Consider the following 16,614-nt stretch of genomic DNA (forward strand, 5'->3'; position numbering starts at 1 on the left):
AACATTACGAATTGGTCAGTGACTTGTCCGGGGTCACACAGCCTATACGAGGGACTCTTTATCCACTATACTAAATGCTTGTTCTACCCAATATTGACTGTTAGTAGTCCTAAGCCCAAGTATGTTTTCATCAGCTAGTTTTCATTTAAAGCCCCAAAATACCTTTTTAGTAATTTTTTCGTTGTTGCTATAATTTTATTACTATTTATTATTAGATTTTAAGAACGCTTGGATTAGTATTACCAGGGCTAGTTTTACATCATATTGAATGATCATACTGAAAGTGCTGTCTTGTCCAGACAGTGGTTACTGGAGATCGAGGGTTCGTGGCTATTTAAATCGGTATCTCACCTAAGACAGGGGAGTTGGAAATCTCCAGGGAAAAGCTGAGGAAACAGACCTCATTGGTGCACAAATATGCTAAAATGACTGACCACACTCTCCTTTTTATCTTCCAGTTAATGACCAGCCACAGTGTCCCTGCCCAGCGCTGCCTCTGCTCCTTCCACTATCTGCCTGGCTGAGGGGAGCCGTGGGTGTGTGCTGAGGAAAGATGGCCTTTTGGTCTCAGTTGGGACTGCTGCTTTGGAAGAACTTTACTTTCCGAAGAAGGCAAACAGTAAGCATCTATTTGTTACTCTCTGTTGGGGTTTTTCCCCTTAATGTGTTTACCCTAGTGTCCCCTCCCCCCCAAAAGCAACATAAGTTTGTAGAAATACAGAATCACAGATTAAGAGCTGGCCTGGACTTTACAGGCAATCTAGTTTGACCCCTTTATTTTCTCATTTTCTGCTTATTTTATAGATAAGAAAACAGGCCCAGAAACATTAAGTAATATACCTAAGGTCACATAGCTAGCAAGGGGCAGTGGTTCTTTTTGCTTTTTTGTGCTTGTGTTTTCCTGAGTAATCACTGATAGATCCCATTCTCGCTGTTTGGTAGAGGAAGAAACTCCATGGTGAGGGACCATGGACGCCTCCGTGACCACAGAAATTGAGATGAGCTTGCCACAGGGGACAAATACTCAGTATAGGTTCTGAAGCTGGCCATTGCCGAAGCATATATTTCCATGCCAGTAAGTGGATATTTCTAGGCTAGCTGTGCTGGTTAATTTTCTGTTTGCTCCTGGGTGCTAGCTAAGGCTATAAGCCAGCCCTGCGGAGCATTGACACACAGTGGTTTGTGCCACTGACTTCTAGAGTATCAAGGAGTGTTGGAAGGGTCACTGGGTGCCATCTAATCCAAGCTTTTCATTTGAAAGGTGAGGAAAATGAGTCCTTAGGAGGGTCAGTGATGTGGTCACCTCTAATGCCAGAGCTGGGGAGGTGAAAACCTTAGAATTGCTCTTTCTATTCTGTCGTATGGATGCTTAGCTCCCTCCTGATCTTACCCATTTCTATCAGTTGGTCTCTTCATTACCTGACTCTCAAAGCTGCGCCCTCTTCCCTTTCCTGCTGTATCTAGTCAGTCCATGTCTTACCTGTTCTGTCATAATGTCTTTCACTTCCAGGCTTTCTTTCCATTTTTACCCTTACTACCTTCTTCCTAATTGTCCTTACGTAGTACCTGCACCATTGTTAATGACGTCTTAGTTCCCGTCCAAGGCTCTCAAAACTAGTCCTCTTCAAACACAACTCTGCAACAAACAGGATTTAGAGCTGAAAAGCACCTCAGGTATAATCTGAACCAAATTCTTCATCTTAGAGATAAGAAAACAGAGACTTTTGAGGCTCAGTGGTCTAAGATTACCTGTGTAATCCATAATACAGCTGAGATTTGAACTTGGATGCTCAGGCTCCAATTACAGTGCTTTTGTACTGACCCACAGGCTTGGTCCAAAACCTGTAAGGAGTCATGATAAAGTTGTCCATAAGCTGGTTCCTACCTGCTTTTCCAAAGGAATTTCTCATAGCAGCCTACACGAACCCTTTACTCCACACCAGCTCACCTGCTCATCGTTCCTCAGATACTTGTGTTTATGTCTTTCTTTTTTCACCTGTTTAATGTTTATTCTTCCTTGCAGGTCCAGGTCAGGTTTACCACTTGTGTGTATCTTTACTCAATTCACGTGTCCTCGGCTAGATTGTAAGGTCCGTGAGAGCAGGGATAAGTCTTCTATCTCTCTCTTGCTAACTCTTAGTACAACGCCCTACATGTACATTCCGGGTGTTCTGTAAACATTTGTTGAGCATGAGAATGCTAGGGGAAATGGTGGATGGATAGAGCACCAGACCTAGCGTCAGGGAGATCCCAGGTTGCGTCCTGCCTAAGGTACTTACTCTCTCTGTCACCCTGGACAGGTGTGATTTAACCTCGTCGAGTTTTAGTCTCCTAGTCTGTGAAACGAAGGGGTTGGACTCTGGCTGCAAGGTCCTTCTAGCTCTAAATCTGTGCTACCATGCTGTATTCTGGAATCTAGAAGCAGGTTCTTAATATAACCAGGTTCTTCTGTAACCAAGACATGGATTCTCATACAGACACACAGACACACAAACACACAGACACACACACACACATATGGGTTATATATTATCTTAATCAATGGATTAGGAATAGATGGAATATTAGGAATATAGATAGAAAAGCTTTAATATAATAATAATATCTAACATTTATGTGTCACTTTAAGGTTTGCAAAGCATTTTACATACACCAAGGACAGCTAACAATAACAGCTTATTTGATCTTCACAAGTCTGTGAAGCGGGTGTTTATTGTCTCCGTTTTACAGTTGGGAAAACTGATGCTGAGAGAAGTTAAATGATTGCCTAGGGTCACACAGCGAGTGAGTGTCTGAGGCACAATCTGAGCTCCGATCTTCTTGACTTCTAGACCAGTGCCCTATTCGCTTCCCCACCTTTATAGCATTCCTTATCTGGAATACTGCTAATCATCCCTCTCTCCAACAAAAGAATGCTTGTGTCATCAAGGGATTTCACCTTATTTTATACTCACGAGATGTATTTGTACCCTTTTAACAGCGCCATGCGATTCATTTGAGTTTCCTTTGGATTCCATATGAAGTGAATATAATTACTTTCCTTTAAAAAATGGGATGCACAATGTAGGCAACATGGTGCCTGCCCTTGAGGGGCTCATACTTTATTTGGGAGTAAGGGGATAAGAAGGAGTTCAGTGTGCCGGGCCCTTAGGGAAGGTTTTACAGAAAAAATGGTTCAGAAAAGGAGAGGTAGTTAGGAGAGGAGATGGGGACTCGTGTACCCAAGGAGCAAGCTTTTTGTCAAGTCTGTTTAAGGGGCAGCGTCTGTCTGATGTTGTTCTGGTGCCCCTTAGTAAGAGAGTGCTGCCATTTTATCTTACACAAAGCGGTGTCAAGCTGTAGTGCTCCTGCAGTGTCATGGATCCAGTCTCCTGATTTTTTAGATGATAAATAAAAGTTTAGGTTCAGGCAAGTTACCGACCAGCTTGAGGGAACGCAGAAAGTCAGTAGGAGAGTTGACTTTCAGCTCCCAGGCCCAGGCCTTTTTCACCAAGAAAAAAAGAATATAGAGAACACTGAGTCACAGGGGAACAGTTGCCCAGAGTTAATGAAGGAGGGGAACGGGAAGAAATCTTATCTTCCAGTCTCTCCATTGGCCTAGCAAGTGGAACCTCTCTCTTCTTAGCTTAATAGTGGCCTCATTACAGAGGGGGTGTTTTTGTAGGCTTGTGTGTGTGGAGTGACATTTTTTTGAAAGAGCTGAAGCATCATAGTGTAATGGAAGGGGACAGGAGACTTGGGCTCTGGTTGAATCTTTGCTCAGTGACCTCACCTTGTTGGGCCTCAGTTCCTTCTTCTGTCAGATGAAGGAAACCTTGTATTCCTGAGGGCAGGGACTGTTTTACTTTTGTACTTGCATCTCCAGGCCCTGGGACCGTGTAGGAATAAATGCTTGTTGATTTGACCGAATGATTGACGGGAGAGTTAAATGAGATATTTCAGTTCTTTCTTTTCATTGTACCTTAAAATGCGTAGAATGCTGGTTTTGGAGTCAGGAATATCTGAGTTCTAATTTAGCCAGAGATGCTTAATAGTGACCACAAGGCAAGTCATTGAGTCCCTCTGAGCCTTTGGCAACTCCCTAAAAACTTACTATTCAGTTACCAATAGGTGGAGGGACTTTTTATAACTGAGAAAATCAGTTTGTTGACATGAAGTCCTCGTATAGCAAGACCTGCCAGAGGGATCTTTCTAAAGTACAGTTTATTGACCAGTCAATAAACTTTAGTGGCTCCCCTATCCCTTTCAGGATTAAATACAAAATCCTTTTTTATTTTTTGGTCATTCAAAGCCCTTCATAACCTGCCCCGCCTCTACCTTTCCAGTTTTTTATACCTTACTCTCCCGTGGACCCTTCAGTCCATTGACATTGGCCTCCATGCTGTTCTCCAAACAAGACATTCAGTCTTTCAACTCTGACCTTTTTCACTGGCTTTTCCACATGCCAAGAATTCCCTTCCTCATCATCTACACCTGTTAGCTTCTCTGGCTTTTTTCAGATTCCACTTAAAATCCCACCTTCTGTAGGAAGTTTTTCCTGATTCCCCTAATTCTAGTGACTTCCCCCTGTTGTTCATGTGTACTTTATTCTGTATATATTGTATTTGTACGTGGTTGTTTTCTTGTTGTCTGCTCTATTTAGACTGTGGGCTCCATAAGAACAGGGACTGTCTTTTTCCTTTCTTTGTGTCCTCACTGATTAGAACAGACCTTGGCATAGAATGGCGCTTAATAAATATTTATTGACTGATATGTCACCTCGCGGACATGGAACATGTAAAGTTGTCCTTGGGTTGAAGGTGCTTGGCTAACTGCCCTTATGAAAGCTAGTAATGATGATGGTCTCTTGAGTTTAGTAAGGAAGAAAGGACAGTTAGCTTGGTTTTCTGGTACTATGTGAATCTTCTGGGCCATTTCAGTAGCTCACCCGGGCAAGGCCAACTCTGCCTATTTGTAGTGGGTCCTTTCAAACAGATAGAGGGTTTGTAATTGTTTTAATGGCTCATTAGTTACCTTTCAGTGAAGGTCTCTGTAGGAAGATTTTAATTACTTTCTTCTGCTTTCTTCCCCAAGGCTTAGCAACCTGCTAATAATAATTACGGTCTGAGCTGTGAGCTCTGGTGCCAGAAGGAGAAGGATATTCAATTAAAAAGTCCCAAGTAGTGTGCTAGCCGTGCCACGTTTGCTTCCCTTGTAGGAGTTTGGAGCTGGCAGTGACCTTGGGGATCATATAGTCCAACCTCTTCATTTTACTGATGTAAAAACTGAGACCCGGGGAGGAGAGAATACTTGCTCAAAATTACCCAGATAATGAATGTCAGAGCCAGAATTTGAACCTCAAGCTTCTCAGTCCAAAATCAGAATATTTTCCATTTCACCAAGGTCAGGTTATTGTTCAGGTATGGGTTTCTGTGGGGAACATTACTGTTCTCCCTCCTGAGCGCACAGCGGGGTCATTAGTAAGTAGAAGTTTCAGTTTCTTGCCTTCCTCCCAACCCCCTTTTAAGGGAAAACAGTGCAGTAGTTGTGAAATTTGGGTGCAAAGCTCAGGTTGGGTTTGGAGTAATTGCTCATATGTGTGGGTGGAAGCCATTAAACATAGATATGACTTTAGTTAGAGTGGTCAGATCCACTTTGTGCTTTTAGGTGGTAAAAGGGGTGAGATTTGAAGACTAAATATACTTTTGATTGCCATGATGGGTGGAGATCCTGCAGCCTCAGGGCCACATGTGGCCCTCCAAGTCCTATAAGTGTGGCCCTTTGATTGAATCTAAACAAAAATCCAAAATCTAGGTTTGGATTCAGTCAGAGGACCACACTTGAGGACCTAGAGATCCCCATGTGGCCCCGAGGCCGCAGGTTTCCCACTCCTGGGATAGGAATTGAGAAGCAGTGTGGCATATCACAGGAAGTTCTGGACTTGGTGTCAGCAAAGCCCCCGGATCAAATCCTGACTGACATTTATTAGCTGTCTAGCCATGAGCGAGTCATTTAATTACTGAGTTATAATTTCTCCATCATTGAAATTGCATTACGGATAGGGACTGGGACTGCTGAACCAGGGTAGTGGTTCTACAATTTACCCCTTCACACTCTTAAAAATTATTATTTATGTGAGTTCTATCTATTGATATCTACCTAATTAGAAATTAAAATGTCTCAGTGCTGTTATGAAAATAGTTTTGACCTCGAGGATCTCCTGGAAGAGTGTCAGGAACCCCTAGTGGTTCTGAGATCACACTTTGAGAACTGCTGGTCTAGGGAACTCTTAGCTCTGGAGGAAACTCTGCCAGTGCCTGTTGGCAACTTGGGAGGTGGTAGAAGGAACACTGGAGAAGGAATCCGGAAACCAGAATTCCCCTCTTTGGGAGTGTTTGTGCTTGGGAGCTAGTATGTGTCAGAGACAGGGCTCAAACTGGAGTCTTCCTGGCTTGGAGGCCCTCTCTATATCTACTATGCCTTACTGCCTCTTTGAGATTGGAGTAATAAATAATAAACATACGATCCACCTCAGGGGGATGGAGGGTTGTGAGGAAAGTGTTTTGCAAACCTTTAAGCATTATGTAAATATGAGTTATTTTTTCCCTTATCTGTAAAATGGGACTAATGACTCCTGTACTACCTACATCATAGGGATGAGAAAAGTACTTTAAACAATATAAAGGAGGCAGAGCCAAGATGGTGGCTGGAAAGCAGGGACTTGCTTAAGCTCTCCCCCAAATATCTCCAAACACCTGTAAAAAATGGCTCTGAACAAATTCTAGAGCTGCAGAACCCACGGAATAGCAGAGGGAAGCAGGTCTCCAGCCCAGGACAGCCTGGATGGTCGCTGGGAAGGGTCTATCCCATGGTGCTGGGAGCGGAGTGCAGCCCAGCGTGGGCTGCACCAGGACAGACCAGACCTGGAGTCAGCTGGCCGGAACAGACTTTAATGCCATGAATCATTGAGCTGTGGTAGTTACCAGACTTCTCAACCCACAAACACCAAAGACCACAGAGCAGGTTAGTGGGTAAACTGCTAGATCAGGTTAGAAAGCGGTCTAGCCCCAGCCCTGGGGGAGGTGGAGGTGGTGCAGTGGTGGAGCTCCAGTATCAGCTGCTTCCGAGTCCCTGGCTCACACAGTGGGAGGAATCAAGCGGCAGACCAGAGCAGGAGTGCAGGGCTTGCTTTGCCTTGCTTGGATATGGGTCACAATCCTAGTTGGCGGTTCTTAGGGGAGGAGGAACGCTGGTGTGGCAGAGCTTGCCATGACAGTGGAGTAGAAGTAGTTCTGAAAACAGCAGCATAGCCCCTAAAGCTTGGCACAAAGCACTCTCTACTCTACAAGCAGCTGTACTGGACAAAAAGCTCAAAGGTCAAGTAATTGGCTGGGAAAATGGCTAGTCAGTGAAAAAGGACACAGACTCAGACTCAGACTCTAGAATCTTGTTTTTGGTGACAAAGAAGATCAAAACATACAGCCAGAAGAAGTCAGCAAAATCAAAGAGCCTATATCAAAAGCCTCCAAGAAAAATATGAATTGGTCTGAGGCCATGAAAGAGCTCAAAAAGGATTTGGAAAAGCAAGTAAGAGAAGTAGAGGAAAAATTGGGAAGAGAAATGAGAGTGATGCAAGAAAATCATGAAAAACAAGTCAATGACTTGCTGAAGGAGACCCAAAAAATACCGAAGAAAATAATACCTTAAAGAATAGACTAACCCAAATGGCAAAAGAGCTCCAAAAAGCCAATGAGGAGAAGAATGCCTTGAAATGCAGAATTAACCAAATGAAAAAGGAGGTCCAAAAGACCACTGAAGAAAATACTGCCTTAAAAATTAGATTAGAGCAAGTGGAAGCTAGTGACGATGAAAAATCAAGATACTGTAAAACAGAACCAAAAGAATGAAAAAATGGAAGACAGTGTGAAATATCTCATTGGAAAAACCACTCACCTGGAGAATAGATCCAGGAGAGATAATTTAAAAATTATTGGACTACCTGAAAGCCATGATCAAAAAAAGAGCCTAGATACCATCTTTCAAGAAATTATCAAGGAGAACTACCTCCTGAAAAAGATTCCAAAAAGAAAACTCCTAGGAATATTGTCGCCAAATTCCAGAGCTCCCAGATCTAGGAGAAAATACTGCAAGCAGCCAGAAAGAAACAATTTGAGTTCTGTGGAAACATAATCAGGATAATACAAGATCTAGCAGCTTCTACATTAAGGGATCGAAGGGCTTGGAATATGATATTCCGGAGGTCAATGGAGCTAGGATTAAAACCAAGAATCACCTACCCAGCAAAACTGAGTATAATGCTCCAAGGCAAAACATGGATTTTCAAAAAAATAGAGGACTTTCAAGCTTTCTCAGTGAAATGACCAGAGCTGAATAGAAAATTTGACTTTCAAATACAAGGATCAAGAGAAGCATGAAAGGGTAAACAGGAAAAAGAAATCTCACGGGACTTACTAAAGTGGAACTGTCTTGTTTACATTCCTACATGGAAAGATGATGTGTGTAATTCATGAGACCTTTCTCAGTATTAGGATAGTTGAAGGGAATATACACATATATAGATGGAAGGCACAGGGTGAGTTGAATATGAAGGGATAATATCTAAAAAATTAAAATTTAAGGGGTGAGAGAGGAATATATTGAGAGAGGGAGAAAGGGAGAGATAGAATGGGGTAAATTATCTCACATAAAAGTGGCAAGCACAAGCAGTTCTGTTGGAAGGAAAGGGGGCAGGTGAGGGGGAATAAGTGAATCTTGCTGTCATCAGATTTGACTTGAGGGAATAACATACACATTCAATCGGGTATCTCATCCCACAGGATAGTAAGGGGAAGGGGATAACAAAGGGGGGATGACAGAAGGGAGGGCAGATAGGGGGAGGAGGTAATCAAAAGCAAACACTTTTGAAAAGGAACAGGGTCAAGGGAGAAAATTGAACAAAGCGGGGACATGATAGGATGGAGGGAAATACAGTTAGTCTTTCACAACATGAGTATTATGAAAGTGTTTTACATAATGATACATGTATGGCCTATGTTGAATTGCTTGCCTTCTTAGGGAGGGTGGGTGGGAAGGGAAGAGGGGAGAGAATTTGGAATTCAAAGTTTTAAAATCAGATGCTCAAAAAAAAAGTTTTTTTGTATGCAACTAAAAAATAAGATATATATGGAATGGGGCATAGAAATCTATCCTGCCCCACAGGAAAGTAAGGGGAAAAGGGGATGGGGGGAGTGGGGTGACAGAATGGAGGGTGACTGGGGAATGGGGCAATCAAATATATGCCGTCTTGGAATGGGGGGAGGGTAGAAATGGGAAGAAAATTTGTAACTCAAAATCTTGTGAAATCAATGCTGAAAACTAAAATATTAAGTAAATAATAAAATAAAAAAGATATAAAAATGTAAATTATTATTTTTTTCCTCATTTATAAAATGGGGTGAGGAAATTTTTTTCCACTCTTATTATGTGCTATCTTTATTAGAATGTGATTTCCTTGAGGGTGGGGACTACCATGATTGCTTACTTTGTATCCCCAGCACTCAGCTCAGTTCCTGGCACATAGTAAGCACTAAATTTTGCTCTATCTGAAGTGCAATATAAAAGTAAACTATTGTTATTAATAGGGACAGCGTGTGGACATCTAGCACCTTTCCTTTTGTTGTCCTAAATTATACCAAATGATAGTTCATTCTACTTTCTCTTTTCTTCCTTCTTTATTAAAAAGGGTTTAAAAAATGGATTCAGGAGTCATGGTGCCTGTAGAAATGAGTTCTGAGTCACAGTTCTGAATTTTCTGAATTTAGCCTACCTTCCCTAAATTATCTGATGTCTCATGCTGGCATGGATGGAGATGACCCTGGGTTCTTGGAGGTTATGTCTTTAGAGCTCCAGCTGTGTTGGCTGTTATCAAACTGCAAAGCCTTCAAGCAGGGATATGGTGATGGATTGTCTATCTGTCATCTGAGAAGAAGCCCAGCTAAATGCAGAGAGGCTCATGACCCAAAGGCTGACTGCAAGGTGGTGACCTTTTCTTTGGCTACAGCAGCAGATGAAGACTGACTATCAAGACTGATGATCCTCCTGGTGGAGAGGACACCCTCACCGATAAGGTTGATAAAATTGCAGGACTTTTCTAAGTATTTAAGAAATAACAAGTATTTGAAGTATCTTAGGGAAGGAGGGATTTGTCGTTCTCTGTCCCAGAGGGCAGAACTAGCAGCACTGGGTGGAAATTGGGAAGAGATAGCTTTTGGTTTTACATAAGGAAAACTTCTAAACAGAGCTGTCCTAAAGTAGAGTGAATTGTGTGGGAAGATACAGAGTTCTTTCTTGCTGGAAGTCTTCAGCCAGAGTTTAGGTGACCGCTTGTCAGAGATACTGTAGAAGGGATTTTTAATCATTAGATAGTAAATTTAGATCTGGAAGTGGCCTTACTGGTCATCTAGTTCTGGCACAATGCTCTTTTTCTAGCTCACCAATGAGATTTGCTTAAGGCAGGAATTTGAACTCAGGTCCGCTGATTCCAAATCCAGCCTTTTTTTCTCCTGCACCATGCTATAGATTCCAGCTCCTGAGATTTTGTGATTTTGTGTTGTTGACATGCTGTACTGACCAACAACTTAATTAAAGGCTGTAATAAACACAGAGGAAAGTATGATCTGTGGTCCATTTTTTTATATGCCATATTTCTTTTTGAAACTAAATATTAAGCTGCCAAATCCAGGTGGTGGAAAGAACCAGAACTCTAGCACTGGCTTTGTCACTAGTTGCCTTGGAGACAGAGTCATTAAGCCTCAGTTTCCTCTCGGTAAAGTGAAGGACCAGGTGTTCGCTAAGATTCTTTACAACTCCAGAAGGACTTTCAGTGATTTGATTACTTCCAGAAACTTGCCCGTTTCATGGTGGCTCATAATGATGATTTAAAAAAAAATTGAGTGGAATTTTTGGTGGTTTAGGCAACTACCAAGAGACTTGGATTATTTTTTAGAAATCCCACATTTATGAATTTATATACAAGTGAATTAAGTTAGCATAGCATGTGTGTGCTTATGTATATGTAATATTCACTTCTTTTTGCATAAGAAGATGACAGTATTAGCCCCCACCATCAGTAGGACATTAATATGGGATAATTTTTCCACTAATGGAGATTATTTTGCACTGAACCAATTCCACCCACTGTCTAAATCCCATTTTGTAGCACGTCATACATTTAAGTGGCCGACTAGAATTAGAGCGATAATCTGTGATAGAGGAAATAAAATTTTGTTCTGTTGATTTTTTTTCCTGTTAAAAATGAGTGGGCTTGGATTTGGGAGATGTAATAGGACACCATCACATTTCCTTTCAGTGTAAATGTGATAAATTCTTGGTCAGTGATCTAAAAAACAGGCTTGTCTATACACAGAAGAAGTAAATATGTAGGGAAAATGTAATGCATGTGGTCTATCTCCAAACCTTCTGTTTAGCCTTGGTGATGACTCTGATGGGGATATCTTTTGAAAAGAACTTTTTTTATTCCCCATCTCCCTTCTCTCCCCTCTATCCTGAACATGCCTCTTTCTCCAGTAATTAAAATTTAAAGGGGGGGTATACACAAAAGTGGTATTAAAGGTTTATGAAAAGAAGGCTTGTAGTCTTTTTCCAAGTTGCTTATATGGATTTTTTTTTCTACCCCTGGTTAAGAAAAAAGTTTAGGAATAATGGTTCTTTACTTAGGAATTTTACTGAGAGATGGAAAATCTTGATGATGAAAAGATCCAGAATAATCCTGCTTACAAAAAAGAAACACTTATTTTGAGATACGCTTTTTGAAAAATAAATACCTAGACTTTCCCTCTCACTCCAGAACTGGCCTTATATGTTGGATGTCAGTAGCTAATTTTAGAGGCTCTGGATACAGGCAAACAGAGTAAGTTGGATTCTAACTTGCTTCAGATACAGATCATACTCCTGTGACCTGTATTTGGCAGAGGACATTATGTTCAGTGAAAAGGAGCTTGAGAGGCAATTTTTTTCCAGGGCTGTATAGAGTCTGTCAGCAGTGAAGGCGAGCTAACCAACGGTCCCAACTTGTAGGGCTGAAAATAGGGGAGATTTATGAAAAGCCCTAAAGCTGTGAATTACCTGAGGGCGTAGACTCAGTGTAGATGAATCTAGAATCCTAATTTTAGCCAACACCAGTAGGTTGAATGCCTAGCCTTTTCTTGTTTCCTCATTTAAAAGCTGAGTAGTTTAAATTCCAAAATATCTCAGTAAAACTTTAAAAAAGGAAAAAATTCTCCCTCTAAATCCGCCCTCAGAAAGGTATTCAGTTTGTACCCTGGAGTTACTCCCTTATTTCCTGGGTTTCTCAAGAAAGCCAAAGGGTAGGGTGACAGCTTGACCTTTAGAGTAGGATTTTTTAAAACATTTCTTTGAGTCATGGTCCCCCTAGTGACAGTGTGAAGAAGCCTTTGGGCCTCTTCTATGAACAATATAGTTAAATGCGTTAAATAAAATGTAAAGGTTTTTAAAGAAACCAATTATATAGAAATAAAGATACTATATTTTCCCCATCCAAATTCATGGACCACCTGAAATCTGTCCATGGACTCTCTGGAGGTCCATGGACCTCAGGTTACCAACCCTTGCTTTAAATCTCTATAGCTATATCCAAGTATGTTTGCATTCTTCCTTTTTAAAGGTTTTTGGCCCAATTCTCCAGCTCATGATAATAACCCACATTTATACAGCGCTTTAAGGATTACAAATCACTTTCTTCAGAGCAGCTTGGTGAGGTAGGTAGTGAAAATGTTACTAGCCACATTTTATAGGGGAGAAAGCAGGCCTGGTGTTCCAGTGGCTTTTTCAGCGTCACCTAGAAGGTATTGGGTTGGAACAAAGACCCAGATCTCTCCTTCCTCCGGGGCCAGAGAGGGTCCTCCACCTTACCCTCCTGACCCTTATGCCCACCGCTGGTATCTCGTACAGAAGGAAGACAGAAAAAAGGAAACTATCTTTGGTGATTAGAGGAGAGGCCTACTTTTAGCTGGTTTCTGAGAATTCGTTCTCCTCGCTTGGCTGCATCTGGTTCAGACACGCCGGACTGGGTAGTTCCAGTTCAATTCCCTTGGGATCCCAGTTTTACAAGTATGTCCTGAGTGCCTGTCGTGTGCCCACTCCGATGTAAAGCATTGTGAAGAATGCTGAAAAGCTCACAGCGTATTCTTGCGCCAGACAGTTTAAGGTCTTCTTTTGGGAAAGCAAGGCAATTCCAATGTGCTTTATTAAATACATGCTTTAAAAAAAAAAAAGAAAAGAAAGAAAGGGGAGGGGGTGGCGACTGGGAAGGACGATACCCTCCGGCACATTTTGTTTCTTCACGTGAGTGAGCTTTTCCTGGGTGAAGCCAGCCCAACTTTTCAAGGATGACAGGCCCTTTCTAGAGTATGGGGGGCACAGCCCCGGAAGTGTGAAAATCAGAACCGTTTGTGTTACCCTGGGTAGATTGTCATCGTGTTTCCAGGCGTCCAATACTTTGTTGAGGAAAGTAGCTCTTATTCTTGAGGACACTTGACGCTTTTTCTGTTTGTTTGTTCGTTTGTTTTGAGAGCCGTCGATAATAACTCAGATTCCTCTTTTTGGGTCATGAATGAAGGCTTAGTGCTTGCATAGGTGGTGCAGTGGACAGAGTTCTGGCCTGACCTGAGTTCAAATCTAGCCTCAGACACTTCCTAGGTATGTGATCCTGGGCAAATCCCGAACCTCATTTTCCTGTTTGCTCAGCTGAAAAATGGGGGTAAAAGTAGAACCTACTTCCCAGGGTTGTTGTGAGATTTAAATGAGATAATCATTATGAAGCATTTAGCACAGTGCCTGCCAAAATGAAGCAATATATAAGTGCTAGTTGTAATATTAATAATTAGAAATTAGAATTGTGCTGTTATTATTATGACTGTTTAACCATAGGATTGGTTCTCCCTAAATGTATTATTTATGCTTCATCCACGTTCGAGTTCACGGTCTGCCCTGGTGCCTTATGAGGTCAGTTTGGTGCCATCTTTATACATTTTATCCCAATAAACTTAACATTTAACAATAACAACATTAATAATAGCTAACATTTGTATTGGAGGTTAATGACCTTTTTGTATCCTGGACCCCTTTGGTAGTCCAGTAATGTTTATGGACTGCTCAGAATAATATATTTGAATGTATAAAATAAAATACATAGGATTATAAGGGAAACCAATTGTAGCGTGTTGAAATAGTTATCAAAATATTTTAAAAAAACCCACGTTAATGGATTCCAGAACCCCTGGTTTATATAGTGCTTTTTAAGGGTTGCAAGGAGATATATGTATATGTATGTATATTTGTTTATATATATATATATGTAGATGTGTATATTTACGCGTGTATATATATGGATATGTGTATATGTTTATGTTTGTGTTTATATATGTATGTACACATCCACTTGTGTGTGTGGAGAGTCACTCGATCCCCAGAAGATCTTAGTGTCTATCACCTTTAAACTTGGGAGTTTTTGCTGTATAATTTTTCTTCCGTATCATTATCATTATCATGCCGATCCCAGCACCAGTCTCAAGGGAACTCCACTATCAGGCACTCATTTGTTCAGAAATGAAGACACATTGCCACCCATTTATCCCAGTCCTTATTTCTGTTTACCTAAGCTTTCTGTAATAAAGTTATTCTCCCTGGTTCCACGATAGTAGTTTTTAAACAGGCTTTGATGTGGACTTTGTCAAAGGCATTTGAAACTTTGAAATCAGCGGTACTCGTAGTTTTATGCCTCTTAGCTACATTTTTAGTTGCCACTCACCAAAAGAAACCCATAGCTGTGATGGACCCATGGAGTCTAAGACAATAGGACATTGTCATACAAATGATGAAGTCTGGAGGATCAGATTTAGAAGTGGAAAGTAACTTAAAGACCATCTAGTCCAGCTTCTTCGTTTTACAGATGAGGTTACCGCCATGTAAAGTGACTTGGCCAAGGTCACACTGCTGGTAAGTGATGGTGGCAGTATTTGAACCCAGTTCTTCTGATTCTAGATTTTTTTCTACCCTAGCTTTCTAGGATTAGTGATGATAGGCTGAAAGCAAGAGGGCCTCGTGGGACTGGATAGCTGATATTAGTGATTTAAATAAATCATTCCTGTTGCTTTCATTTTGCCAGTTTTGACCGCAGGTTTGCTTGAAAGAGCTCTAGGAGGTCAGTAAAGGATGATCTCCTTTTGTTGAAACTGTGTTTCCTTTAATGCAACTCTCTGTTTTGTTTTGTTTTGTTTTGTTTTTGCTTGTTTATGTACACCATGGTCCGGCACCTCGTAGGCTGTGATAGGTACAAGGAGGCCTCAAACCCTTCTTGGGCTTGTCCCAGGCCTGGTTGAAGCTACTTTCTATGATGAGGGGCTTTCAGATTTTGCAGAAACTTCAGTTGCACATGCTGTAGCTTGTAGATTTCAGTTATTCTCCCCTTTCCACGGACGATCAGAAATCAGCGAGGCACCGTGCAGGCATCCCAGGTGTGTTTGGAGCAGTGTTCTCCACCGGAACTCCTTTGCTTCCGTCCAGCTTCTGACTAGACTTTTATATGGGCTATAGAAAGAACTGTTTTTTGCTTTTTCAGATATTAATGTGCTGGATAAGTGGTCAAAGGATACAAATAGTTTTCAGAAGAAGAACTGATGCTGTTAGTGACCGTATGAAAATAGGTCCCCCATATTGCCAATTGTAAACCAATTGCAATTGAAAACAATGCTGAGATCTTACTTTGTCTCGCAAGGTTGCAAAGATAAGAAATGGGAATAGTCAGCATTGGGGGTAGGGGGTGGTGTGTGGGAAGACAGGGACAATCGGATGTACAGTCGAAGCAACTATGAATTTGTCCAGGATATCATTTGGGACAGTGACGAATATCCAAGGATGTCAGAGATGGAGAGGTTGGGGGTGGAAGGTCTCCTATATGCCTCAGTATTTACAGCAGCACTTTGTGACAGCAAAAAACTAGAACTGAAGCGAGGATCCATGAATTGGGGAATGGCTGAAAAAAGCGTGGTATGTGAACATGATTGTTTTTCTTTGTCACATGGTAGGAGGTTCAGTCTAAAGGGGAAGTTTATTTTATAATTTTATTTTTTGCATTTTTCTCAGAAATGACTGTAATGTAAAGATAAAAAGGGTAAATAAAATATTTTTAAAGATTTAAAAAAACATTAATACCGTGTCTTTTCCCCCTTTTCAGTGTCAGCTGTTGCTAGAAGTGGCCTGGCCTCTATTTATCTTCTTCATATTGATTTCTGTACGACTCAGCTATCCGCCGTATGAACAACACGAATGTGAGTACCCTCCTTACTCTCCTTTGAATTCATGCCTGCTGACAAAATTAGGATTCTTGTTACAGAGGGAGGCTAATTCATGTCCAGTTGGTACGAATTGGAAATATTATTACATTGGGGACTAAATTGTTTCCAGGAGAGCTTAGTTAGGTGATAGAGGTGATAGAATTAAAGGTGAAAATCAGGGTCACCCCAAAAAATTCTTAAAGAGCACAGTTTAGGAGACCAGATTCCCACTTGAGTTCACTTTTGACCTCTACTGTTGTTT

The 16,614-nt window shown here is 41.3% G+C and overlaps 1 protein-coding gene across 1 annotated transcript in view; it reads left to right on the forward strand.

The window, feature by feature from the left end:
• The window catches only part of ABCA1 (ATP binding cassette subfamily A member 1), a 155,786-nt gene that overhangs the window by 26,075 nt on the left and 113,097 nt on the right, over positions 1-16,614 (forward strand). Inside the window, exons 2-3 of the mRNA XM_036739172.1 lie at positions 459-619; positions 16,253-16,346. Of these exons, the coding sequence (XP_036595067.1) occupies positions 554-619; positions 16,253-16,346 (160 nt within the window). The 5' untranslated portion in view covers positions 459-553. The remainder of the gene's footprint in view (positions 1-458; positions 620-16,252; positions 16,347-16,614) is intronic.

The sequence above is a fragment of the Trichosurus vulpecula genome, chromosome 9, assembly GCF_011100635.1.
Source record: "Trichosurus vulpecula isolate mTriVul1 chromosome 9, mTriVul1.pri, whole genome shotgun sequence".
Lineage (NCBI taxonomy): Eukaryota > Metazoa > Chordata > Mammalia > Diprotodontia > Phalangeridae > Trichosurus > Trichosurus vulpecula.